Source organism: Syngnathoides biaculeatus, chromosome 12, assembly GCF_019802595.1.
Source record: "Syngnathoides biaculeatus isolate LvHL_M chromosome 12, ASM1980259v1, whole genome shotgun sequence".
Taxonomy (NCBI): Eukaryota; Metazoa; Chordata; class Actinopteri; order Syngnathiformes; family Syngnathidae; genus Syngnathoides; species Syngnathoides biaculeatus.
The window spans coordinates 8,810,156-8,837,462 of record NC_084651.1 but is presented as its reverse complement, the minus strand read 5'-3'; the positions used below and the strand labels follow the sequence as shown (position 1 = coordinate 8,837,462).

Sequence of the window (27,307 nt, the reverse complement as noted above, 5' to 3'; positions counted from 1 at the left end):
AAAAAAAAAAGAAAGCTCTGACATTTGAGTTGTGCTTTCTCCTGTGTGCAGGCTGGGTGAAATGTAAGTGGTGGACCATGAAACTGAAAGCCTCTCGCACAGTCGAGAAGGTGTGGGTGAAATGAATCTTTTCCCCTCGGCTGTGTTCTCATCAGTCCACAGCCAACAGATCCTAAGTCAGTCAGGCGGGCAGGCGGGGCGGGGCGGGGGCAGGTATAGTGAAGGTTGCGGGCTTTTACTCGATTTAACAGTTTGGATTAAAGGAGCCCTTTTGCCGGACTGAGGAACTCTTCAAGTGCCCACTGCAGGGAGTCCGTGCAGTGACTTCAGGCGATGACACTGGACTAAAGCGCACCTAAAGACCATAAGTTATTATAGTATAAAGGTTATGTTACTCATAGGGAATAATGGAACTCAAAAGTATTTCAGTCTATCGAAAACCAGTTGCTCTGCGCAGGCCATATTTTATGTTACATTTGAACATGCTTTAAATGTAAACAATAATAAAATTCCACACCTACTTATGGTAGTTCAAAGGTCTTTGACCAATAGGGACCATATAGACCCTTACCCCTAACCTTTTGCTTTAACACACTTAAACTTCTTAAAACACACATTTTCAAGCAATTTACAGAATTTGTTCTGTTTGTTCGACACCAGTATTAGCCGGCGATTTGGTTTTGCAAGGTCTCGGCTCAATTAATCGCACAAACGTTTTCTATACAACCCCTTTTGGGTTTCCGTCAAATCCCCCTACTGTGTGAAATCGCTCAAACGGAACAGAAATTCCTCCGACTTTGATGTCTGCGGTAAGTTAGCTCCTTCCCGTCGCCTCCTGAGTGACGATCCCCCCTGACTCTTCAACACGATTAAAGCGTAGCGTGGCGATAATCGGCGTCCCTCCGACGGTGTAAATAATAACCTTCTCAATCATGTTTGCATGGCAGAAAAGAGGCACTGCTTGGCGTAATGGGCCCGCGTCGCTTGACACGATCAGCCGCCAATTAATGAATCCACTGGAGCTTCCAATGTAGACAATTAATGGGATTGTGTAATTAATCAGATTCCACTATCACCCAAATCTATGGAAATCTGTAGGAGCATTTATTCCATATCCCTGGCACTTCACTAGTAGTTCTAGTTGTAGCATGCAAAGCTCAACTACTGCACAGTTTCGTATCACTAATCAGTCACTGTGATTTGACGCTCGCGCGCCATCGCGCCTGCAAATCTGCACAGTCGAGCACAAAAAATCACGTGCGTGAAATTTGCTACGAGTAGAAAAAAATAGATATTTAAAGGCGTCGCTTATTTTGTTTAGTCTTGTCATTAATTTACACGTTTATTTCATAAACGTTCTCAACTAAACAAGCCTGCTCCTAAACAGTCAGTAGTCATGCGGAAACTGTAACAGGAAATGAAACTTTACCATTCTGACCATGTTTGGAAGTTAGGCCAAAAGCGCATGTTCAGAGCTGCTTCACGTACTGCGAGCACATTTACGTTGAAAGTCATCAACATCATGAATCATCAATCAATTGACCCCTCCGTGGATATTGCGCAATCCGCGTCACTGACCAATCAGAGGCCAGAGATCTGCATAGACCAAAGCCCGTTTTTGCTCCCGCTATTTTCTCTGACAACATTGAATGGTCCAGTATAGGTTTAGTTACCGTTTTATCGCGTATTTGGGTTATTTAACAAAAAATATGGTTAAGAGGTGTCGTCACGGACTTTGTAATAGTGACGACGGGTATCCTGAAAGGCTAGTTGGTGGAGTTCGAAGACCCAGTACGAAAACTGCCTTCGATGGATCAAACTTTGTGGAAGACCGCATCATCAACTAAATCCATCTCATATCAACCGGAACACATATGTTTGCACGAAGGTATGCCCTATATTTGATTTTCAGTACATGTCTCGTATAAATGAATTCGAAGTTCTTCGCTAGCATAACACTGCTGCGTGTGAACGACTGACACACTTATTCTTTGTTGAGCGATATTTAGCGATGATCGGACTGCACAAACGTATTGATTTCTTGCTGGCTCGCGACCGAAGCTTAACCAGACTGTGTTTGCACGAAGATATGCCATAAATTTGATTTTTAATACACGTCTTGTATAAATGAATGAGACGTTCTCCGCTAGCATAACATTGCTACGTGTGAATGATTGAATGAAATCAGAAGCATGGCGTCTCTCTCACTTAAGAATGTATTGTATTTAGAATCTATAATGTATCGTTGATTTAAATGAAATCAGAAGCATGGAGTCTGTCTCAGTTCAGAATGTATTGTATTGTATTTGCCATTTTTACTGTTTGTCTTACGTCAGCGCACGTGGCGTGACGTCACTTCAGGAGGTGTGGTTAAGTGCCCTGTACGGAGGGGTCAATTATGTCCAGGGAAATTCAGTTACACTGAAAACATTTCTGGAATATAACACAGGTAATGTTTCAGTATCTACAGTAACTATAATAAGTATGAGGTTGTGATTTGCTTTGACTTGATCTGAATTCTAATGTTAGACTCGTCTGTCCATATATCTAAATGCAAACGGTCATTTTCCCCATGGTGTGCGTTATCTTGAAGTTGAAAACGTTTCCCCTCTCCATGCTTTAGGAAGATATAGATCATATACTGCTAGCTTTCGTCAATGGACTGACAATAGATGCCGCCGTAAATTACAGTAGATTATAACAATACATCACGATTGCCAACAGGAATGTTTTTTTCCAATGTATCGCTAGCTTGTTGCCACTAACGCCGATTATGTTGAACTAAAGTTTCAGCATTTTCAAAAAATTGCTGGTATAGACCGTTCGTGTTTATTCCTTGACAGGCCAGTGCAGTTAACTTTTCTTCAGATAGTTTGTCAGATCAAGAATTTTTATTGATGAAAAATTTTAAATACCGTTTTATATCATGTTGTACTAATATCAGTTGAAATTGGAAATGATCATTTTTGAGTTTGAAATTTTCGTTTTCTATTTTAGTTATTTATTTGTTTATTTTATCATTAATTTACAGTTATTTTATATTAATCCAGTAAATTATTTTAAGGTCTTGAGCTTCCATCCCTAATCACACTCGCAATTTTATTACTGACCGCACCCGTACATTTTTCAAATGTGAGTGATTTACTAATAACGTAGTTGTTTTATAAGCATGCCAAAATTGTCCTACTAGTGTACAGACATACAGTAGTGGGGAAAAACATTACTTGTAATTAATATTTTGAAGTAAGAGTAAATTTAGCATTAAAGACCCTTAAACTGGATATCAAGGATTTTTAATAAATTCTGGAACTCTTCCTAATATAAACGGTTGAAAAGTGCACCGGCGACTGCTGCTCTCCTTACCCACATCTGAGAGGATTACAGTAATTAATGACATTGTTACAGTAAGTAATAACCCATAAAAATATCACTTGCAAATGAAGAACTGTGGTTTTGTAGCGGAACTGTGTGTAATTGTAATGGCTAGTCACAGAGGATGTGGAAGACAATTTATATCCATCCATTTTCTTAGCCGCTTATCCTCACAAGGAACGCAGGGAGTACTGGAGCCTATCCCAGATGTCAACAGGCAGGAGGCAGGGTACACCATAAACTGGTTGACAACCAATCACAGGGCACACAGAGACAAACAACCACACTCACAATCACACCTAGGGGCAATTTAGTGTCCAATTTTGTTGCATGTTTTTTGGGATGTGGGAGGAAACCGGAGTGCCCAGAGAAAACCCACGCAGGCACAGCGAGAACATGCAAGCTCCCTCTATTTATGTATATTTTGTAATTTCTGCTTTTCACACATTGCTAATGACCACAAGCTCCCCGGGCTTCATCTCCTATCAAAACTAACTCCTTCAGAAAGGATTTGAACTACCCTTCTTTTAAAAAAATTTTGTGTGTAGTTGAAAATGTAGATATTCTAAGAATAGCTGTGTTTTTCTTTCAGTCTCTGTTCTCCAGTGTGTCCGCACCTCCTGTCTGCGTAATATCTCTGCAAGCTCTCAAAGCAAAACCGCCTTTCAGGTGGATTCCTGTTAATTGGCCTTCTGTTTTTTTTTTTTTTTTCTCTCCACTTCTTCTTTAAACATCCTCACCCGACTAATGACCGTCTCGCAGGCACAGTCGGAGTGAAATGCGGCCTGCACGTCAACGAGTTCAATATCGCTGCCCCGGGGCGCGCAGAACAAATGACCCAGTGGTCACTATTAGGCACATAAATTGTAAACATCTCTTAAGGCGTGTTTTTTTTTTTTTTTTTTTTTTTGGGAAGCCCGTGTGGCGGATGACGGAATATCTCCTGCACACTCGTTCTACGCCATTATGCATTCTTTACCGTATGATCTCGATCAATATGACTGCATAAAGGGAGTGGAGAACTTTTTTGAGTAATTAGCCTTTTGACAAATGTGTAGAAGGGCAGCTGCCCCCATTTGGCGTAAACAAGAAATGCTGACAACACCTTCCATAATGACAATGCTCATGACTAAGCATATGCTATCAATCAAGATGTCAAACCCAAGACCTGGGGTGCCAGATCAGGCCCTCCACATCATTTATGCAAATCACGAGTGTGAGCTTCCACGATTCTTGCTCAAATCTGAGCCAAAATGTCAAATTTTGATGTTGAGATTTTACAAGCATTTTTTTTGTTTCCCAAACGATTATCCTTGAGTTCGGTTCTTTTCCAGACATTATTAACCCCACCAGTACTGCAGTGGGTTGTCTTCCCGATTAGTTGTGGTGTCAGATTTTCCCACATGTTAGAAAGAGATATTTTTTATAATCCAGTGAAACCAAGGTTGACCTTTCGGCCATAATTACAAAAAAGTATGTTTGTCGCAAACACTGCTCGTCATAAAAAAACAAAACAAACAAAAATACAAACTGACAAAAAGACAATATTTACAATAGAGCAAAGCAGGGCCTGCTTTTCTTCAACTGGAATTAGGTGCCATCCATCCATCCATTTTATTTGCCGCTTATCCTCATGAGGGTCGTGGGCAGTGCGAGAGCCTATCCCAGCTGTCAACGGGCAGGGGGCGCGTTACACCCTGAACTGGTTGCCAGCCAATCGCAGGGAATTAGGTGCCGTATTCCTTATTCACTTTTGTAACAGGCAGGGGTTCAGGCTTCTAGAAAAAGATAGAAAAAAACATGTCAGGAAAAACTTACTAGAAACGTTGAACCTTTTTTGTCATTGAGAGGCATTTTCATGTGTGCCAGTTCTGTGCTGACTCCCTTTTAAGATAAGTTTGAATGTGATTGGTTCATTCTGAACACAGCTACATCCCAGGCTTTAAAGGGTGTGCAGACTTGTGCAAATACATAACTTCATTTTATTTTTGTTTCCCGCTCAAAAAAAAAAAATCTTGTACAGCTTGTACAGATCATATGTCTCAGTTTTGGTGGAAAACGTTTTCAAATGATTTATCTTTGTCTCATTTTTCACATCACAAAAATCAGGCATTTGAACAGGGGTGTGTAGACTTTTTCCTCAGCAGATATTTAAAAAAAAAAGGGGGCTCAAACAGCAGGTGGCACTGTATCTATATTAACTGTGAGACCAACAATGTAGTTCAAAACAGTAACAGAAATCAAGGAAAAAAAAATGGTTACACAAAGGGGTTTTTACTAATAAATTTAATTTTGACCAAGCATGACGGCACATTGAGAATGTGCAAACTCCAGTAAAGAGGCCCAGAGCTGAGAATCGAACCCAGAGTCTCTTGGCTGTGATGCAGGCATGCTAACCACCAACGGTACCGTGTTTGCCCACTGAGGTGCTCATTCAAGGTTTGGAGTCTGCACATCTGCCTAATTAGTGAAGCAGAAGCCCGCTTGAAGTACATTGTAAAGGAACAATATATATATCTATATATTTTTTCCGTGTCTCTGAAAACTTCACACTTGTCAGCTGTCCGATTTGTTCCTCCAGGCTGACAAAAACATAAAACTCTATCTCGCACTCCCTGATACCACTTGGGTATTTCTCCACACTAGTCTTCCATATTAATCACCCGTTGCATAGTTTACCATTTATTTATTATTTATATTTTTGGGGTGGTGGTATCGAATGTGGGGGGAGGGGGGGGGGGCTGCAACGGAGTCAACAGTTGGCTCATTGAAATTCATCCTCGGTGATGGAGCTCATGCTTGTTCTCCCATAACATGATTAATCTATAATGTTACCTCGGGCTGTGTATTTGGAGGCGAGCACGCTGCTTTTTTCACCTCTGGCTCTGTGCGTGCACACACCTTTCTTGCTATTCCCAGCACATTTGTGCCTGACATGAATGGATTTTTTTTTTGTTTTTTTGTCAGCAACCTCGGAAAAAAAAAAATGTAACCCCACTCTCCAAATTGGCGCCGGGACTTTTCGTCTAAGTAATCCCGAGAGACGGACAAAACCGACTGACTGCCGATGGACGCCTCGCCGTGTTCACGTGTAATACGGTTTTAATATGGAAAAAAAAAGCCTAATTACGGGAGAAGTAGGATTGGAAAATTCCAGGAAATATCAAATTTGGAAATTTTCTATTTGGATTAATGGGATTGCATGGGAATAGGGTACTTAAATATAAATACTTTTGTATAATTGTGCAAATACAACAGTACCTTGACTTATGAGTTGTTGTTCTTGAGTTTTTTGCAAACTGTCACTTGGGAGTTTGTTATTGATTTGTGTTCCAAAATTCCCCATCTTCCCATGCAAATGTACCGCAAACCTTACGTAACCTGAACAATGTACCAAATGTACCAAAAATGTTCCCCAACTTTGCAAGCGTCAGGACGATCAACATCATTTTTATGTATTTTTCCTGACTTGTAATATGGATTGTTTGTATTGCTGTTTTCCGATGACTTTATTTTACATTATGTTCAGCTGTCACTAATAGGAGAATATGGCAAATGAAAGCATAGCTATAATAGAGCACAATTTCAGTGTTTTGTTCGCCTCCCATGAGATTGTCATATTTTTAAAAGATCATCCTAAACGATTATCCTGTGGTGTGAGGTGGTTATCAGACCTTGTGAATAGTAAACTTGCTCAATATATACGATAAAAAAAATCCTTTTTGCTGCAAATTTGTTGACTTTGATGGAGTAGCTTTTGAAATGATTCCAAATTCTATTCTTCACGGATGTTAAACTTGTTAGGTGTCACTCAAAAGGGAATTGAACCATCATTGATATCACACTACCTGTTGGTATCGTGTGCTGCTATTGCTTCTGTTTGCTTCTAAACTTGTGATTTATGCTTTTTTTTTTCTTTTTTTTTTTACTTTAACTCAACATTTTTCATTTTTTCCATTATCCTTTTACTTTTTAAAAAGTAAACCTTTCTTAATTTGGCTTTTTAATCATGTTCTTGTTTTTTGCCGCATTTCAATTCCATTGTTTTATCTGCGCACTCTCAGTGTTTTTCCATTCACCCCCCCCCCCGCCAGTCAGCCACACCCACCTCGTTAGCCGCTCTGCTCACCTGCGTGCTCAGATGCTTCATATCAGCAATTAGCCGCCACAGTATTTTAGCCTCTTGAGGACCCACTGTCATGCAAGAGTCTCCAGCACGCCTGTACCTCGGCGTGGTCTCACGCCGCAGTCTCTCCTTGCCTCGTCATTTTCCTGGTATTCGCCTCAGCCTTCTGTCCCTGACAGCAAGTTCTCCATCAGCCCTTGCTGTTTCCTGCTTTCCTGTGGCTGCTTGGCGTTGTGCTGCAACCGTATCACTGTGTGAGTTTTCCTGATGTGCTAGCAGTGAATTGCGGAGCATCTCAATGTCCAAGGCCTAGAACTCTTTTCCCCCAGTCCACAGGTTCTTGGTCTGTGCTTGGCATTAAACTTCTTATAACTTCTTCTTATTATTCAACTGTTTTTAACTGGAACAGTCACAGTGGACATTACACGTCATTTCATTTTTTTCTAGTCTCTTATGCTGTTGCAGTAATGCGTGGTTTCTTTTCCATGTAATAGTGTTTTTCTTTTGTCCTCATCGATATATTCAACGCTGTTCCATCTTGCTGCTGTGGGTCTCATGTCGTCCTCCTACTGTCAAATCCTAGCACCGCGTGCTGTATTGAAGCAAGTCGCCTGCAGTCGTTCTCCGTCAGCACGGGAAGAATGACTTGACCATTAAAAGATTCCGCCGAACCAATTTCGTCCATCTTGTGCGCGTCGCGGCACTAAAATAGCAACGCTAATCAATGAGGTCAGAGAGCAGCTACACTGGCGGTGAGACGTGTATATTACCCCTGTAAACATTCCACAGGGTTCCCGGCCTCCAACTATATGTCAGTGGATAATTGAAAGCGGGAGATGGTACTTCCCTTAAATGAAGCGTGTAGACTGTAAAGGCGGCGTCACATGGGCGGAGTGAATCACGGCGCGACGTTTGCAAGCTGCTGTGTGGAAATAAATAATAAAAGCAGGGTAAAAAGGGGCTTATCTGACAAGAATAGACTATTAATGAGTGGCTAATCCAATAGTGGTACTCATCTGTGACTAAGAGCTCGGCTTTGATTCCTTGTGGCATCATCTCGTCATTTAAATCCACTTTTTGGGCCTTCTCCACCAGAGGAGGAGTGTCGTTAAGAACACTAATCTGCCATTACCGCCGTAAAACTAGCGTTGACACCAATCGGTGTAAAAATAAAGTGCAGAGGTGTACTAATTCCACACACGGAGCATGTTGGGTAAACTGACAGGAAATTTAACGGCGTCGCGCCCTAGCCACATATCGACTGCAAACAAACCTAACCGCTGGCTTGCCAAGTGAGATACTTTGGGGGTATGCGAAGCTACAGAAAATGTCATGGGTGTTTTTATAACTTTGTCCTTTTTGGAGCTTTAAAGTACTGAATATCTTTGAGGTTCCTGGACGCAAACCTTCACTACAATTAACCTGCTAGCACCCACAGGAAAATGGTGGGATGGAATCTCCGCAAACACCAGTTTCACTGATTTAATGCTGAGTTTAGTTGACATCTTTAACATGACAGGGTTCATGAGAAAGCCACAAGAACTCATAAGTCCAAAATACAGTCATTTTGGCCTCACACTACCATTTTGAGCCAATTTAATAATTTTTTTTTAAATTCAACTTCAGTGTGGTGTTTAATTGGTCTGGTATTCATTATATATATATAATTTTGTGTGTTATAGTGTAGCACTGATTTTTAGCATGTCTTCCTTGCAGTCGGGATCAAGGTGTAAATCTCTAGAACATCTTTGTGTGACATTTTCTTTTGCTAATCCTGTTACCATGAAAACTCCCACAAAAAGTTCTCCAGAATTCATAGCTCAAAAATAGGAAGCCTGCCTTTTTGGAGGGGATTCAATCTGATTATCAACAAATTTACTTTTCGATTTCTTCTAAAATGACTAATGGTCTGAGCTATTTATCATGTTTATTAATTTACTCTGCGATACTGGTTGGCGTGTCCGATGTTGAGTCTCTCCAGCATCTCGGCTAGTGAGGGTACTTCAATTTCCGCTGACATATTAGGTTAATTGAAGACTTCACTGGTCCATGGTATAAATATGAATTCTTGTCTCTGTGCCCTGTGATTGGCTGCTTATCAGTTCAAACTGTTGTACTATCTATGGGGCCAACAGCTGCCCACAGACCGGACTTTGGACAACACCCTCAAACTCCATTATACAATATCGGTGTATTTCTATCATGTTCAATCTGCTTATTAATGCATGGGAGCCGGCCACGCGGGCCAACTCTTGGAGCAACAGGCGGCGTGCGGTTTCTCTCCTGCACCTTCATAAATAATTTTGCGTGATAAATATTTGAAAGGGTAACTTCTTTCTCTCTGTGTGTGTGTGTGTGTGTGTGTGTGTGTGTGTGCGCGGCAACATAAGGAAGATATTGCCAGTACATTATGTTGCAGCTGACCTCTGCTCAATGGACACATCATTAGGTACAGGTGGTGAGATTTATGAAAACAATAAAACTCAGTTATGAGGTATTAAGTGAACAATATATATATATTTTCCCTCTATTGTAGCTGTAGTGTACTGCATCACAGGGAGAGCTAATGCACATTAGAAAATCCAAATCCTGCCGGGGATATATTGTACTCTTTAACAGATGTGGTGGGCAAACCTTGATGCTCAAGTGTCAGGTTTGAGTTTTGAAACTTGTCGCACTTGTGATGTGACAGTTCATTTTAATATATTTTATAGTCTGTGACGGTTTAGCGGCGCACTCACCTGGCTTTGATCCAGGCAGTGTGGGTTTACAGTTCCCCATTCAGTGCTGGTGTGAATATTTGTCTCTCGCTATATGTACTCTGTGATTGACTGGGGTGGGGGTGTTGTCGATTCCAGGGTGGAGTCCACCTTGTCTTGCAGTCACGTGGAGTAGGCTCCAGCTCCCTGCAGAGCTGAACTAGACATAAATGGATGATGACTTTGTTTAATCATCATTTCCCCCAAAAATTCAAATGTACAATTGTTTAATATTTTTTGATTTCTATATTTATAGTCAACCAGTTACCTGGTTATTTAATGATTGGTACAGACCACAAAAGGCAGTTTGATCAACTTTTTTGAGGGGGGGGGGGTCTGGGATGGGTATAGAGCTGCTAAATCAATGCGACAAATACTCCAGAACGTTTGTTCTTGTAAATGCTCAGCGGGCTGACTGGTGGGAAAATAAGTCTGGTCAAAAGTGGCCCACGCCCCATACGTTGACCACCTCTGGTCTCCAGCTATGGATTGGCTCATTTGAGTTGATCCTACTTTTACTTGTGCACATGTAGCCAGTGTTATACTATATTTTCCAGCATATTTCCATTTTCTCTAGCTCTTGTCCTTTACAGCTGGAGTTACCCCGCCCCCACCAGTATCACTTTTTTTTTTTTTTTTTTTAATGCAAATGTTCACGTGTGCACGGCAACCTTTCCACACTAGGTGCCAGACAATGTCGCTGACATATTGCTTCACACAGCAATGAAACTAGATTATCTTATCCCATGCTGCTGCTCCATGATGAATCTTGATCACAGGAAGTCAAACCAAACCAAAACTCCAGGTCTGATGGATTCATGAGGAGCTGTAATTGGCAAAAAAAAAGTCAAATCATTTATTCCTGTCATCTCACCGATGGGAGGCATCGTCACTCATGAAGCCATCACGGAGGGGGTTGGGGTGGTGGTGGACGGTTTTAGAATATTTGCACTAAATCCAGCTTGTGCCTGGGGAATAAGTTTGAATAATCAAAGGCAGTGTGCTAAAATAGCTCTCCTGCTTACCTCTTTAGTCTATTTTTGTAAGCACATTAGAAACACAAGGTGCTATTTGGTGGATAAGTGGCGGCAGTGTCCCCCCTCCCCACTGACACACACACACACACACACACACACACACACACACACAACTGCAGGTTTACTGCATCACTAAAATATATATATATATACACACAATTGTTTTCAATTCAATCAAAAGGATAAAGATATGATGAGATGATTTCCTCTACAGGTGCTTTTTTTTTTTTTTTTTTTTTTTTTTTAAAAAGCGCTTCACCATCCAGTATCGCTGAGGTCGCTGCATGTTTACCCCACTTAACCGAACAATTAAGAGATATTTCCGTTCTCGTCACAAACACGAGAAATATCCTTTAATTGTAAGGCTACGTGGGTCCTCCTCCCCACGCGCTCTCTTTTCCCCGAGTCGTCTTTTGCGGAAATATTCAGGACCAAAAAAAAAAAACCATCCTGTTCAAGTAAATGCATTAATGGATTAAAAAAAAAAAGGGGGGGGGGGGATTAAGTTTTTCTCTCATGTGGTGCCGGTCCACTCGCCGTGGAATGTTTCATCTGGTCCCCGGAACCACGCGCACGCACCGACCGCCGCGTCAGCCACTTCTCCTCCTTTTCCTCTTCTTCCTCCTTCCTGTCTTTTTTTTTTTCCCCCTGTTGCAACTTCTCCAAAAGTCACCATGCAGTCCAGTTGCGCGTTTTGCCCTCCGTTGGTCCGCCTGGCGTCTGGTCACGGCGCAAGAGGACCGGCGTGCGCGTGAGTCGTTTTTCCCCATCGTGTCATCACGTTGTGCGTCTTTCTCCATCTCCTTGCAGTCTTTTTCTAGTCCGCTCCTCGGGACAAGCGAGCTGCAGTCACGTGATGCTCACAGGACTGTGGAGTTTGCCCCCCTCCCTCCCACCTCAATAATAATTTGGAAGCGCGTGTGCGTGCGCGCCCCACCTCCTCCTCATCCTCCCGCATCTTCCTCTCCTCCTTCTCCTCACCGGCTGCTGGAGGAGGGCTCGCATGCATGTCCATTCCGACCCCCTCCCCTCCTTCTCCGGAGCATCCTTCCCGTGGAACTCTTCATTGCTGTGGCTGCGTCTAGCGTCTCTGGACGTCTAGCTGTGGTTTTTGTTTTATTTTTTTACATTTTTTTTTTTTTTTTTAAATTTTGTGGGGGAGGTGGCGTATACCTCCATCCGTTTGGACAACTCGGACTATATTCAGGACGCCGGTGCAGTAGACCTTCTTTCTCGTATTTTTTTTTTTTTTGTTTTGTTTTTTTTTTTTGTTTGTAATTTTCTTTGGATGAACTGCTTGTGCTGCTGCATGCCGCCATGGAGCCGCTGCTGGTCTGCCTCTCCTTGTGGATATTGCAATGCAACTCGGCCAAAGGGGACTCCATCATACACATCGGTAAGCCGTGCGCACGAGCAGGTGAAAATAAGTGCTTGTAACGCTTTTCGATGTGCGCAATTCTCTATTTCGTGGTTGAATTCATTGCTCCTCTGCTCAAAAGTTATTTCCTGCCTCGCCTGCTTCATCTTACAGCAGTGCACCTTTTTTTTTTTTTTAATCCCCCCTCTGCACATTTGTGACATATGCGTCCAAATGCGAGAGTCTCGTCTTTCAACTGTCACATCTTTTCTGAAATGCACCTTCAGAACAAGAAGCAACTGTTTCGAGTTGGGTGGGGGTGGTGGTTTTCAATAGCCAAAAATGGACGAGGCGTAGCTCCCGTCTTTATGCCGGCAAGCCTCAACTTCCATCGAGACGTGGTTGTCATGTCAATAAAGAGCGGCGAGGAAGGACGTCAGTGGACTTTTTAGCAATGCAGAACGCATAGAGAGCCTCTTTGTGTGCCGCACACCGGTTCTGCTCCCCCCCACCACCACACCAAGAACGAGCAAGGCTCCCTTTTAACCTCACCACCTCTAATCACGAATTGTCCTAACCCCCCCTCCATCCTCCGGATATGTTTAGCTGCATTGTGTTGTAGTGTTAAATCACCAAACATGTTAGCTGTGCACATGCAGCAGAGCCTCTCACTTTTTTTTTTTTTTTTTTTTGTGCTGCTGCAACAGTCTGGGCCAGCAGCAGGTGCTCAGTCATCAGCTTTAGTGCAGCACTGGGACTCCATCCAAGTCCTATTGGCTGATGCACGTCAGCGAGCACCAAATATACTTCTCCTTTCCGGAAAAGGTTTGATATATGCCTCGTCTGACGGTGATTCCATAAAGAAACAACTGGCGTGGGCTTTTATTTGGTTTGCCTCTCTCTCATACACACACATGCGGCTCAGTAGTTGGACCACTTGCGTTGTTGTCAATCGTTTTGCAATGACTGGGCTGTACTTCCGCTCAAACCCAAAATGGTGGCGTTCTGGTTCCCCCATCAACCCCCATTTTTGTTACTCCACAGGTGCCATATTTGAGGAGAACGCCGTGAGGGATGATGAGATTTTTCAGCTGGCCATCTCTGACCTGAGTCTGAATGACGACATCCTGCAAAGCGAGAAGATCACCCACTCGGTCAAGCTCATTGAGCCCAACAACCCCTTCCAGGCCGTGCAGGAAGGTAGGCACGTTGGTGTTTATCAAGTTCCCTAAATGTTGCTCGGTCGTGTCTGAGCAAAAAAAAGGCAAGCCTGCAGGGTTGGGAGGAAGTTTCACAGAAGGAAGAAAGGACAGTGGGAGGGAGTAGGTTGGAAGGAAGACAGGTTTGGGAGAAAGGCTGAGGAATCTGATGCAGGAAGAAAGAGTCGTAGAAGGCTGGAATGTACACCGGAAGGAATGAAGGGCTTTGGTAAGAGGAGGGAAAGAAAGTGTGGTAGACATTTAAGAAATGGGGGAAACAGGGGCGCATGGAGGTGAGCATTTGGGAAGGAAGTGTGACGAAAGGACAAGGTTGGAGGATGATAGATGGTAAGTGTAGGAAGGAATGAAGGATGACAAAGAAGGAAATGGGTGGAGGTCAAGGCAGAACGTTTGCAGGAACACGGGGTGAAGGAAGGATGAAGAAGCAAAGACGGTAGGTAGGAGGCAAGGCTGCCGGAATAGTGAGAGAGGAGGGAAAAGGCGGGATGTTTGGGAAGAAGGACAACAGGAAAGTGATGAAGGAAATGTGATGACAAGTATGAAAATGAAGGATAAAGGAGGCAAGGAATGAGTGGGCTGGGATTTGATGAGTACACCCTAGAAGAGAGGGATGAACAAAATCAAGGAAAAGAAAGAGGGCAAAAGACGAGGAGAGAACCAGAAGGCAGATTTAGAGGATAGACGAAGGTAGAAAGGTTGGCAACCATGAAGGATGCCTGGAAGGGAGAAAGAAGAAAAAAAAAAAGTGAGGGATGAGATGTTGACTGGAAAAGATTTTCAATGTCGTCAGAGGTTAGGTAGGTATAGTGGAAGGGAGGAAGGAAGATGGATGGTGTGAGGTAGAGGTGTAGAAGAAGGGATAGTGATTGAGAACATGAAAGAAAGGTGGCGGGTGAGAAGGAAAGGGAAAAAGTCATCATCTGGGTGTGTGTGTGTGTGTGTGCGTGCGGTGTCTTCTGCAGACGCGAAGCTAGGTGGAAGCAGTGAGTCAAACGATCACAGCTTCAGATAACAGAAGAATACGAGACTCAAAAGACCTCTTGAGCAAAATGGCTTCAGCTTTCATGTTATTTGATCAACTTGCTGCACAACTGTTAGCCTTTTTGTTTACTTTTCTTTCCCCTTTGTTATCTCAGTTCAGCCTCGTTTCACACACGCGTGTGCTCCGAACATGTGTGTGGGGGGGGGTGCTTCTGCCAAGGTTACTCCTCTGCACCGGCGCGTGAGAAGTGGCCTAATAATGTTTGCGATTTAAAAATGGGGGGAAAAAAATGCTCCGCTAAATGAATCAAGGCTTTTAATGGCTTCCCTGGGACCTTTAAAGTCTCTGTGCCGCGTTTAGTGCGCCGGCTTGTCCTTTTTTTTTTTTTTTTTTTTTTGGTCCCCTTTCGTGCTCACACAAACCTCAGCGACTCAATGCTATTCACGCTTGTCTCCACTCACAAGGCTGGGTTACAAATCGCTTTTGCGGGTCACGTGGCATCGACCGCTACGCAAGCGGGCTGAACTAAGCAAAAGTACAGTACAAGGCTGCTGTCACGTGTCAACATGCGGGAATTATGTGCCTCAGTTTAGATCTGGCTGGTGCGTAAATTGGTAGGAAAGGTAGCCTGGGTCGTCACCGGAGATTAATAGGTCATCGATTTTCTGCCAACAAGGCACACAAGCTATTCTGAAAACATGACGTGTTGTCATGTTTTCCAATAAAAGCACTTAATTCTGAAATACTCGTTTATGAAGGTAACTTTAACATTAAAAGGCTATATTTTGTCAGAGGTTTTTCATGATGGCGCTTTTTTTTTAAAGCACAAATTGCGTATTTTCCAAAGAAAATGCTATTTGTCAATGAAACCACTTTATGTTGACTTGAAGGCAGCATTTTTCTCAACTTCACTTTTTTCCAATGGAAATGATAGTTTCTCATGACAATGGAATATTTTTGGGAGGAAATAGCTACTTTTCCCTGACAGTGTTACACTGTGTCATGCAAATGTTGTTTTGGAATTCAAATTATAATGAAAATGCCACATTTTGTCATGGAAAATTTAAACCTGCCATAAAACGCTACCGGTCAATTTTGCTCATGGCCACTCTTTGTCATGAAAAGGCAACTTTTTATTCCTTTTGAAATGACATTCTGTCATGAAAAAGCTCCTTTTCATCTTGACATCTATATTTAGTTATCCATCCATTTTCTTAGCCGCTTATCCTCACAAGGGCCACAAGACTGCTGGAGCCCATCCAGCTGGCAACGGACAGGAGGCGGGGAACACCCCGAACTGGTTGCCAGCCAATTGGAGGGCACATAGAGACAGACAACAGCCGCACTCACAATCACAGCTAGGGGCAATTTAGAGTGTCCAATTAATGTTGCATCTTTTTGGGATGTGGGAGGAAACCGGAGTGCTCCTGCCTGTTGACAGCTAGGATTGGGTCCAGCACTCCCCACGAACCTTGTGAGGAGAAGTGAAGAAAATGGATGGATGTTCATCTGAAAAAATATTTTGCATTTTTCATTCTAAAACAAATCATATAACATGTAGTTGTGAATATACTTATAAATCTGAGTGAAAATGCTACATTTTCTCATGCAAATTATATATTTTTTCTTGTTTTGCCATATAGAAAGGCTTGATTTTTTTTTTTTATTTTTTTTAATCAAAATGAAATTCTATGTCATGAAAAGTCTTTACAATGGAAAAAGTTGCCTTTTCTTCATGAATGCTACAGTTTGCCGTAAATGCTTTATACTGTCATGAAATCTCTATTATGTCATGAAAACTATATTGTGTCATAAAAATATGCTGTTTCACAGAACTAAAGGAGGAGGAATTTTTGTTCAGGCATGTTATTTTTCTATATTCATTACCAAGCAAGTCTTCCCTTAATAACTTTTTGTATACATTACAACAAAATGCATCCTTTTGTGGGGCTGTTGTTTATGCAGAAGTCTTGGGCCACACATGCAGATTGTAACTAGAATGTCTCAGAGTAGAGACCCCTGCTAAAGCTAACCGTTAATCCAAATTTGGCATAATTAACATTTATTCGGTGACTGACTTCAGCTCATTTTACTGCATTCCTTTTCAAAGTTTCATTGACTTTTCCATCCACCCTCAAACAGCGACTATGTGAAAATGAGTGTTCTGGAAAAATAATACATAGGGCACATATAATTATTTTTTCCATTTGTCACCGATATTGATTGATGGCTTATTTCCTGCATTGACTCTCGCCGTCGGTAGCCTTGATTGACTAGCCATCTTAATTACAGCTACGACTGCTCTGGAGTTGTAAAAAGAGCAGGAAATCTGTGACTGGGCAGGGGATCTACGTGTACCCCACCTTTGGCGCCCCCACGCAGACCGTTGGGTGGCAAGCGTGATGCGTTGACCTTTCGCTTTGCTCTTTCGTCGCCCGGCTTCCCGCCGTGAGTGGCAGTTGGGACCCCATCGTGGCAAAAAGCGTGGGGGGGGGGGGGCCTCGGAATGACTGAGATCATGGAGGGAGCCAGCGCCGGATGGGAAGGAGTTGAATAAACATGAGTGGACACGGGAGTTAAGAAGGGCGCTGATGAGGAAAATGTGCTTGCCAAGTGAGGGGGTGGACTTGCAGTGTCATGTTTGTCCTTACATGCCCCCCTCGTGTCCTTGCCGGCATACTTTTGAAGTCTTCCCGTGACCCAATGCAGGGTGACTAAATGTACATTTACCACGAAAACCGACATCTTCAAAATAGCTGTGTTGTTCTAAGGTCAAAGCCATGTCTTAAAAATATTGCTTGGCACAATTCTAGGGACTATGTTGACCGTAGCAGTTTTTTTTTTTTTTTTTTAACTTTCACGCTCTAACCTAGTATAATAGAATTAAAAAGGACTTTGCTGCATTTATTGGCAGTTGATTAGCAATTCCAAATCTTCTTGGGTTGAAATCAATTACCATGTGGTGGTGGTGGGGGGGGGGGGGGGGGGGAATACAGCGCTTGTAAACTAAAGACAATAAAAGCTATTTTTACTCTCAGTGGAACCATTTCATAGATTACGCCAGTGTCTGCCAAACTTTGCCGAGCCAATGCACACGTTTTACATAAAAATAAAAATAAAATCACACTGCTAATCTGTGAATCCATCAAAACTCAGTGCTGCTCTGTTTATGTTTTAGCTTTGGCAATAGCAGGAAAGTTTCACCTGTGCAGGACAGAATCTGGCCGTTGCTTGAACGTGGCTCTGGATCTTTGCCCGGCCGAGCATATGTCCTCGGTGGACAAACTCATTTTGGGGTCCGTTATCATGTAAAGCTACAAGCAAATGAACAATTCACTAAATGTAGTTTTCTATGATACGGCATTCATGATTGGTTTGGGGCAGAGCCACACTTTGTGTGTGTCTCCACCTTCAGGACAGTACAGATCTCAACCAAAGCTCAGCAATCTTAATGTGGATCAAATCCTCCCAATTAATTTGAGAATAAATTGTCTATAGGTTTGAGTGTGAGAACTTGCTTCATAGTATTGACAAGCAGTCCAAGGTGGACTTGCCCGTAATCATCTGAGGTAGGGTGCGGTTGTGCTCCTTGGTAGAAGTAATGGCAGCAACATTCTTGCAGGTTAAGTAGAGCAGCTGAGGCTAAAGACTGAGTGGTTTACTGCCATTCAGAGTACTGGATCATTTAAATAATTGATGGCCATCAGAGTAAAATGTGAGGTACAGACCTGGGTGGGGTCGGGGGCCAAATGAAATACATCTCACTAGTGTGCAACTTGTTCTCTTTCGGGAGGCTGTGCAGGGATGTGCTTGACTCATCGCTACGAGGAAGCCAACATTTTTCTTTTTTACGGTCGTGGCCCGACCGCCGTGAATACACATGACAGGAAGCGGCCGCGTTATCTCGGAAAGTGGCAAAGTTGCTTTGATTGATGCGCTAACTTTGCCAGCTTGGGGAGCCGCGTCACTTGGAATTATATTTTAGTATTGACAAAAAATGAAAAGTATATTTTTGGCTTGTTGTTGAATAGTCCCGTTGCCAGCCTTGCATTCTCACTGCTGACTTCTGGTTCCAGTTTTGACCGGAGTACAGTTAAGTAGAAATGTCTCCTCTGCCAATTGCTGCCTATATAATTGGGCTAAGACTGTTTGATTTATTAGAACTGAAAATTTGACAAGATATTTGTTTTTAAAAAAGGAGGAATCCTTTCCCCCAATACAGAGTCATATAAACTATAACTCAGACAGCCTATCTGAAATTAGTCAATTTAAAGAAGGCATCCCACCCATCGACTGCGGGCCCAACAGCAAGTACGGTTTTCGTTATCATGATGATTAGCGGCCACACAAGGGTTGTGGCGACCTGGCATACAACACGTGAAAGCCCTACAACGCATATGACTTTCACATTAATTAAAAGTGATTAAACTAGTTTTATATTTCCTTGATTTTTGTGTAGGCTTTTTGTTTTATACTTTAGAGTTATTTTTCTCATCAAGTCGTAGTCAAACTCAATGAAAACAATCACTAAACATTAATAAGAAAAGGTTACTTTCCCCACCCCCAACAAAACAAAAACAAAAGTTGTCTCTGGTTACACAGACTTCGGTGCAACCTCAACAATTGATTAGCGACTTGTCGGTGGAGCACTCGCCCTCAATTTATTTTTGTTCTATGAGGTGAGTGGAGATTTTTGGACCACAGAGTGGATTTATATAGTACCAAGTCAGTACCAGGTAATAAGAAACTCCCGAGTTTGACTAGCTCGAAATGATTTTAATGCCTCCGGGATCACAGAAGATTCCTCCTCTGGGGATTATGAATGAACAGTTTCCAGAAAATGTTTGGAAGATTTTCAGCCTCTCCCTGACACAATGAGAAATCTCTGCTTTTTGTTTTCATTTTTTTGTGAGAAGAGCTCAAACAAACAGACGGCTAAATTTTGCACCTCGCTATTGTTGGGTGTTTCCGAGGAAAACGATGCCTCGGTGCTCCCCCCACCCCCACCCCATCAACCCAAGTGAAGCGGCAATAGAAAGCCACTTAGTGCAGGTAGCCGCTCGCTCCTTCGCTGTGCCGTAATTTGTTGAGTGTTCTGGCCCACCGAGTCCACTTTACACTCCACACCTCCAGCATGTCACCTTTGCCAAGGTAAAGTCAAGGACTGCTTCATCCTTTTCCGCCCTTCTGTCCGTCTAAGGCAGTTTTGGAAACTTTTTTTTTTTCCCCTCTTCCCTCCTCTCTCCTTGCACAATCTGTCATGACAAAAGGTGAAAGGATGGTTCATTTGAAGATGTCGGCACGGGTAATTTAATCCGCCATCTGATTCTCGGGCTTATGACAACTCATTACTCGCCGCGCTCTAAATGTGATGGAACGTTGCCCGTTCACTATTACCATGCCCGTGAATTTAATAATGCCGCATAAATCTCAGTAATGGATTTGTTTGTGTTTTGATGTCTTTTCTAGCAGCTCCAGCACAAAGACAGGGGCGGCAGGGGCCGTGGTGTCTCGCCAGCCCCGCTTAATTACACCATAGTTATTTTAATCCACGTAAAGACTCACTACCTTAATCAGTTAAGTGACGCGGCAGCAGAGATGGGGTGTACCTTTCACAATTTAATCTCCTGTGTTTGTAAAGGGTTAATCTCAAGATCAGTTGTGAACCGTCAGGGCAAGAATTCGCTGAGGGCCTAAACACCAACGGAATTGCCGACTTGCATTTGCAACTGAAATTCCAATAATTGTTCAATCAAGTCGTATTTTCGCTAAATCTTTTCATTTCATAGCATCTCTGTCTGCACTGCTGACAGTGCTCCCCTAGGTAAAAATGACTATATTTGTAAGCAGTTATTAATACTCCTTTGCCTTAAAATTGTATCGAATTGCCTGTAGATGTCATAAGGTGGTGGCAAACCAGAAATTTTCAGTCTTAACTAACTTCCTTGTAACAAAGATTCTACAGCAAGGTGGCAAACCACTGCTTCTGTGTAGATCAAGGTCCTAAAATCATTACACACAGCACCTTCGCACCAAGATGGCAGTAACACGATAAAACCACTGAGCAGCAGCTGAGTAGTCTTTTTATATGAATAACGGAAGATAGGTTTGAAAAAGCTGCCCCAATCGTCAATATAGGGGGAACACTTTTTGTGGAATTTGTTTGTTGTCCTGATCAGATTTCACCCTCTATGTGCTACCCTGTAAATCTGATGTGCCCAAGGCATTCACAATCAGATTTCAGTGATACTGCCTAATGTAAATTAAAATATATTAATAAATTGGACACATTCCTTATCAGATTATCAGGGCCATCCACAATGTTAGGATTTTTGTCTTTCCCACCGTTATAGTAAGCCAACTGGGGTGGAACAGTTGGCGGAAGGTGTCTGGTGTTCTATGCGACAGAAGAGTCTCCGCTTGGATGAATGGCAAAGTTTATATAACAGTGGTGAGGCCGGCCATGATGTACTGATTTAGAGACGATGGCACTGAAGAGACAACAGGAAGCACAACTGGAGGTAGCAGAAATGAAGATGCGGAGGTTCTCGCTCGGAGTGAACAGGTTGGATAGGATTAGAAATGAGCTCATGAGAGGGACAGCCAAAGTTGGATGTTTTGGAGACGAGTTTAGAGAGAGCAGACTTTGCTGGTTTGGACATGTCCAGAGGCGAGAGAGTGAGTATATTGGTAGAAGGGTGCTGAGGATGGAACTGCCAGGCAAAAGAGCGAGAGGAAGACCAAAGAAAAGGTTGATGGATGTTGTGAGGGAAGACATGAGGACAGCGGGTGTTAGAGAAGCAGAGGCATGAGATAGGCTTGGATGGAAAAAGATGACGCACTGTGGCGACCCCTCACGGGACAAGCCAAAAGGAAAAGAAGACAACTTTTACCAGCAAAAACTTGTCTTGAGAACGCTGCACACATGAATACATTTAAAAACCAACATACTTGCTGAGTAGGATTTTTAAAAATGTTTTTGTAAATCAATTAGATCAATATTGCTTCTGAGCTGCTCCAGATGATGACCGTTGTGAGCTATAATATTGGCATTTTTGTATAATATCGCTTGTTTCTGTACTTGCAAAGTTATAGTGATGGAAATTAGTCCGGAACGTCCCTCACTGAAGGCCCGCGTACCAAATGCATGGCCCGCCACTGCTCGAGATGATTACTTGGAGCGCAAACAGCTCTGCCAGATCCACACCTCCAAGTCGGCGGCAATCCTCCAAAGTACGCCTGCGTGCGAGTGGGCTGTTCAAAGCGCTTGTGGTGGTTTTATGGATTGGTTTCTTCATGAGTAGTCATTGGCAACATGTAGTACAGGTGGGTTATGGTCACGAGGCGGCAGTGAGTTTGCACTTCTAAGCAATTACTCCCCATCGGACTCGGCGTGTTTGCGGATCGCTCCTGTCCCACGGTACACAAGCGGCGCTTCAACACAAACACGGTCGATGTTGATTCAGCCGTCGAGAGAGCACCTGACATTTGCCGGCACACGACTTTATGCGTCGTGTTTCCATTGCTATTTGCTTACGTGTTACAGGATAACACAAAACTGACATTTTGTGGCAGTGGTGGGGGCATGTACCGAGGATGAAGTCGTTACACATTCCAGGACCTTTCTTCTTTGAGTTAAGCAAGTCGAAACTAGCCTTTCGGTCTGGCTTTGATCTTAAGCTCTGCTCTTCCTAAAACTGGCCCCCGTAGATATTGATTGGAAAGTAACAAAGTGCACATTCTTAATCTACTGTACTTGAGATTTTTAGGTATCTGTTTACTCTGACTTCTTACTTTTTAATCGATGCGGTGTAAAGCAGATCTGTACTTTTTACTCATTTGTTAAAATAGGCTTGATACTTTTTACATAGGTGATGAAAAATATGGAAATGGGCAGATACAAAGTCAAACGTAGTTGAAATCTTATTTGTGGCTCCTTTCACGCTGTTGTCCTAAAATGGGCTGTGCGCAAGTTGCAGGATCGGGGTGTGTGTCAATCCATGATGATGTCCAATTATCTGAACGTGGAAAAATTGTAGCCACTGTATAAGATGAGTCTACTGTTCCTCTTCAGATGTGGCAAGTTACTGGGGGAGGGAATGCAATGTGAAACAAGATGGCGCATCGGCTTGACAAACCAAGGTTGGGGAAAATTCTCGGTAGATACTCAACTCCTGTTTTCACGCCAGTGTCGTACTAAGCAGGTTAATGCGCACAGGAGGTTTGCCACAATGGAGGCCAGCCTGGGTCTTGTCCTTTGGTGACATCATCTCGAACTCAAGACCGCAATCCAGATGAGACAGAATGCACCTAGCCCTTGCGCACTGTGAGTGATGACTGATCTCTGACCCATTTACATGTGTTGCGGTGCAGGTTCTTCCTCAGTTTCACTTGAACTCTTTCTCTCCTCTCATCAGATGAAAAACTTGACAAAGATTATTTGAGCTCAGATCTTTCTGCCCCTCCCTCATTTCTCTATGAGCAACCGGAACTCCTGCTGCTTTCAGCCATTTCCGAGCTTGATGACCACTGCTGGACGTCTCCCTCGTCTTCAATGGCGGATGGCGTCATGAAGTGGCTTTTGTTTGCAGGGCCACTTTGGTTTCCCTTTCAGGGCTCTCTTCACACTTTCAGCCTTACAAGTGCAGCGTGACGTGTCACCGTCTCGAGTTTCCTGCTGTGCGAGAGTCTGTTATTGCGGGTCGAGGTCCTTGTGGCATGCCGTAAGGTTGTCAAATGGTGCTGGCATTCCCCTCGCAACACAATGGAAAAGCCTTTTTGTGACATTTGGAGTTCTAATAATGGAGTTTATCACATTTTCATCCAAAATCGACTGTGTTTCACTAAAACGTTCCCCGGGCCTTGATGCAATCAACAGTAAACAATAGCATCAATTTGACCAATTAACCATCATGGTGGGAGTCTCGTGTTGCATTGTTGCTTTTAATGCAAATCAATTCACCTCCAATAACGTTTTCCTATTGAAAAATGTCTGATGAAGACATTTAGGTTGTAATGAATGGGCCCCGCACCATTCATATATTGTGGTAGTCATTCACATTTTGTTGCCTAACGATGTCCCGCCTCCTGAAAGCATCACGTATGGCCGCCGTGTTGCTTTGCTTCGAGCATCGCGGAGCAACACAATCACCTCACAGCCCGTGCACATAAGTTGCCTCCCATTCATGCATTTTGGCGTCCCACCAGGTGCAACAAACCTGTGATTGTTCAGTACAGCAGAAAGCTCGGCCACGATAAGTCCTTGGCTGAAAAGAACCAACGCAATGTGGAATCTACAAAGTGTCCTTGCTTGTTTTTGTGGACTTGTTCTTTCCTTTATGCATATCCTTTAATCATTTAAGATCCCATCTGCAAGGATGTACCTAGACTGCTTTTACTAGGTTATGTCTTGAGTGAAGTTATGTGACCTGGAGTCCACTTTGAGTTGGCACAGATGCATACTTTTTTTTTTTTTTTCCCTTCAAGAAGCATCGATTAATCAGCAATGTCTGCTGCTACGATGTACTTTGAAGTAGAATGGGTGAAGAGATTCATTCATGCACATTTCTCAACAATGCGAACATCTGTTTCAGAAACATGACTTTTGCCAACTTACATCTCTTTTGCGCTCTGCATACATTGCGGATGGCCTTTTTTCTCCCTTGTGCACAACTGCAGTTTTGTATTCATGTGCTGTGGCTGACCTGCAGGTTTTCTTGTACGATTTTCAAGTGGACTTCTTTTACGCTGAAGTGCCGACTTTTTTTTTTTTTTCTCAACACACAAATGACAGGGCGTACGTAGCCGTTTTTTTTTTTTAATAGTTCATCTGTCCATTTTCTAGATAAGCTAGTATGAACTGTCATTTCTTTCTGGTGTCTTGGTCCTATTTTGAAGGTCTTTGATGGAATCTGTATTTTTTTGGGCAGGAGCTAATTGCCCGCTTGAGGGGGACAGCGCTTTGTAATATAAAGGCTGCGAGTATTTATTAACTTCCCAGAAAGTGTTGATTCATTCGAAGGCAGTGGTGGAGCAGCATGGTAAATGTCAGGGCTTTGCTACACTTTAATTTGGGTAAACGCGGCGCAAAGGATGTAAGAGTACAGTCTCCTTGAAATACTATGGAAATAAATGACTTAATGGCTAGAGAGAGAGCGATGAGAGCAATGTTTGCTTTGCTTTCGCTTTGCTTTGTTTGCTGTAATCCAAGACCCCGTTCTCACTGCTTTTTCAGGAAATGTGAGAAATTTATGTTCAAAACACTGTGGGGCCCAATTAGATCGAGCTGCAGTCATGTTGGATTCCCGCGCGAATTTGCACTTGACCGTCTCGCTGGCAGATGTCGAGGGGGCTGATTTTCAATGTATCACTTTGGCTCTCTGGCGGGTTTGAATGAAGATGCTTGGGGGAGGTCATTGCGTTGAGAGCTAATGGTGGCTTCGAGTCTGCCTATTTAAAAAAAGGAATGTAATAAAAAGTGAATGCAGATGGGAGAAAGTGTCAAAACTGTCATGTGTCATGTTTTCTCTCCGCTCTAAATTATGTATTGTACATCTACAATGGGCATGGAAAGTCTTCAGGCCCCATTATATTTTATTATATTCCAGTCATTTGCTAAAATTAAGTTCATTTTTCTTCCCTCATTGGGTTACGCACAGCACACTATATTGTGGGGGTGTGGGCGGGGGGGTGAATTGTTGAAATTTTTGCAGATTAAAGAGCAACTGAAATATCACACAGAGTCATAAGTGTTCAGACCTTTGGCTCAGTATTTAGCAGATACCTCCTTTTAGCTAATCCAGTCTTTTTGGCAACAAGTTTTTCCATATGGATTTGTGGATTCTCTCCCATTGCTCCTTGCATATCCTCTCCAGTTCTGTCAGGTTGGATGGTGAACATTGGTGGGGAGCTATTTTAAGTTCTACAGAAATGTTTGATTGGGTTTAAGTCAGTGCTCTGGCTGGGCCATTCAAGAACAATCATGGATTTGTTCTAAAGCTACCCCATAATTCTTGCAGTGTACGTAGGGTCATTGTCTCTTTGGTGAACGTTCGGCCCAGTCTGAGGTACTGAGCATCTGGAGAAGGTTTTGGTTCGGGATATCTCTGTACTTTACCGCATTCATCTTTCCTTGGATTGCAACCAGTTCTCCTGTCCCTGCAGCTAGAAAAACACCCCCACAGAACGATGCTGCCGCCACCGCCATGCTTCACTGTTGGGCTCGTATTGGACAGTTGATAAGCAGTGGCTGCTTTTCTCCACATATGTTGCTTAGAATTAAGGCCAAAAAGTTCCATCTTGGTCTTATCAGACTATCAAATCTCATTTCTAACAATCTTAAAGATTGAAACATTTAAGGGGGTCTGAATACACTGAACACACACTGCAGCGGTCTATTTTTCTGTTTCCTCTTTGCTGTAGTTTTCAAACACATTTTGGGCGCGCTGTAATTTACATCATTGGTTCTGCGTAATTACATCGTACTGCATCAGTGGAGCCTGATGGACCATCTGTAATAAGTTTTGAACTGATAAAATTATAACTTATTGCTTAAAGATGAGTGCATTTCAAAATTATAACAAATCTGTTTTGTAACATGTCCTCAAAAGTAGATTTAAAAGACTAAAATTCTGCTCAGTGTGAACATCACCACTGTTCTTGCATCTTGGAAAATGCAAAACTATTAAAATAATGATGATATTAAAATATATAGCACATATGTTATGAGTTTCACCCAAATACTGTACATGCTGCAAAACGAAACAAAAATTTAAATGGTAATTAAAAGATACACCAGACGTTTATTTAAAAATATTTTTTTAGTAGACTGGGAGTGGGCGGGCGGTAAGCCACTGGGACTGTTTGAATTTTTGTGATAGGTTTTACTAGGACTATTACACCAGTAGTGGTACTCCACTAACAATCATTCATATAGCAGATAAAGAAGAACATATGTGCGTGAATGTGAGTGGGGGAGGATGGAAAAGATAGATGGAAAAAGATGACCCGCCGTGGCAACCTCTAATGGGACAAGCCGATAGGAAAAGCAGACTATAGCAGATAACCTGTACTCATTACACATTAAAATGATAGTTACAATATAGTGTGCTATATAATTGTCTAAAAAATTATATACTTGTATGAAATTTGAGGCTTTATAAAAGGAGACATTTTTACAACTGGTCTGGTTTAGGCTCCCATTCAATTGTGCTGGTGGACCATGTTGTCAGCATATAAAAAAATTTAAGGAAAAACGTTTTTGTAAATTTACATAATACGGCTCATCTAGTGGGACTCCTGTCTGGTATCATATTGACTTTCCGGTCTTGTTTCTGTGTCGCTCCACTGATTGATTTGAAAGCCTGACAATGGCGCCGCTATTAGAACGGTCTCACACGTCACTCGGGGACCGTTGGGCTGCGACGTTTCCATAAACGTGTACGCTTCTCGCCGC

The 27,307-nt window shown here is 42.7% G+C and overlaps 1 protein-coding gene across 3 annotated transcripts in view; it reads left to right on the top strand.

Moving 5' to 3' along the window:
* Nucleotides 1-7,569: 7,569 nt before the first annotated feature.
* Nucleotides 7,570-27,307, top strand: part of grid1a (glutamate receptor, ionotropic, delta 1a) — a 295,107-nt gene continuing 275,369 nt past the window's right edge. For 2 of the 3 annotated variants that reach the window (XM_061837779.1, XM_061837780.1), the window contains exons 1-2: nucleotides 7,570-7,752; nucleotides 13,696-13,851. In XM_061837779.1, the coding sequence (XP_061693763.1) occupies nucleotides 7,572-7,752; nucleotides 13,696-13,851 (337 nt within the window). In that variant the 5' untranslated portion in view covers nucleotides 7,570-7,571. Of the gene's footprint in view, nucleotides 7,753-12,559; nucleotides 12,691-13,695; nucleotides 13,852-27,307 lie in introns of those variants that run through there. The other variant, XM_061837781.1, reaches the window with a different exon arrangement.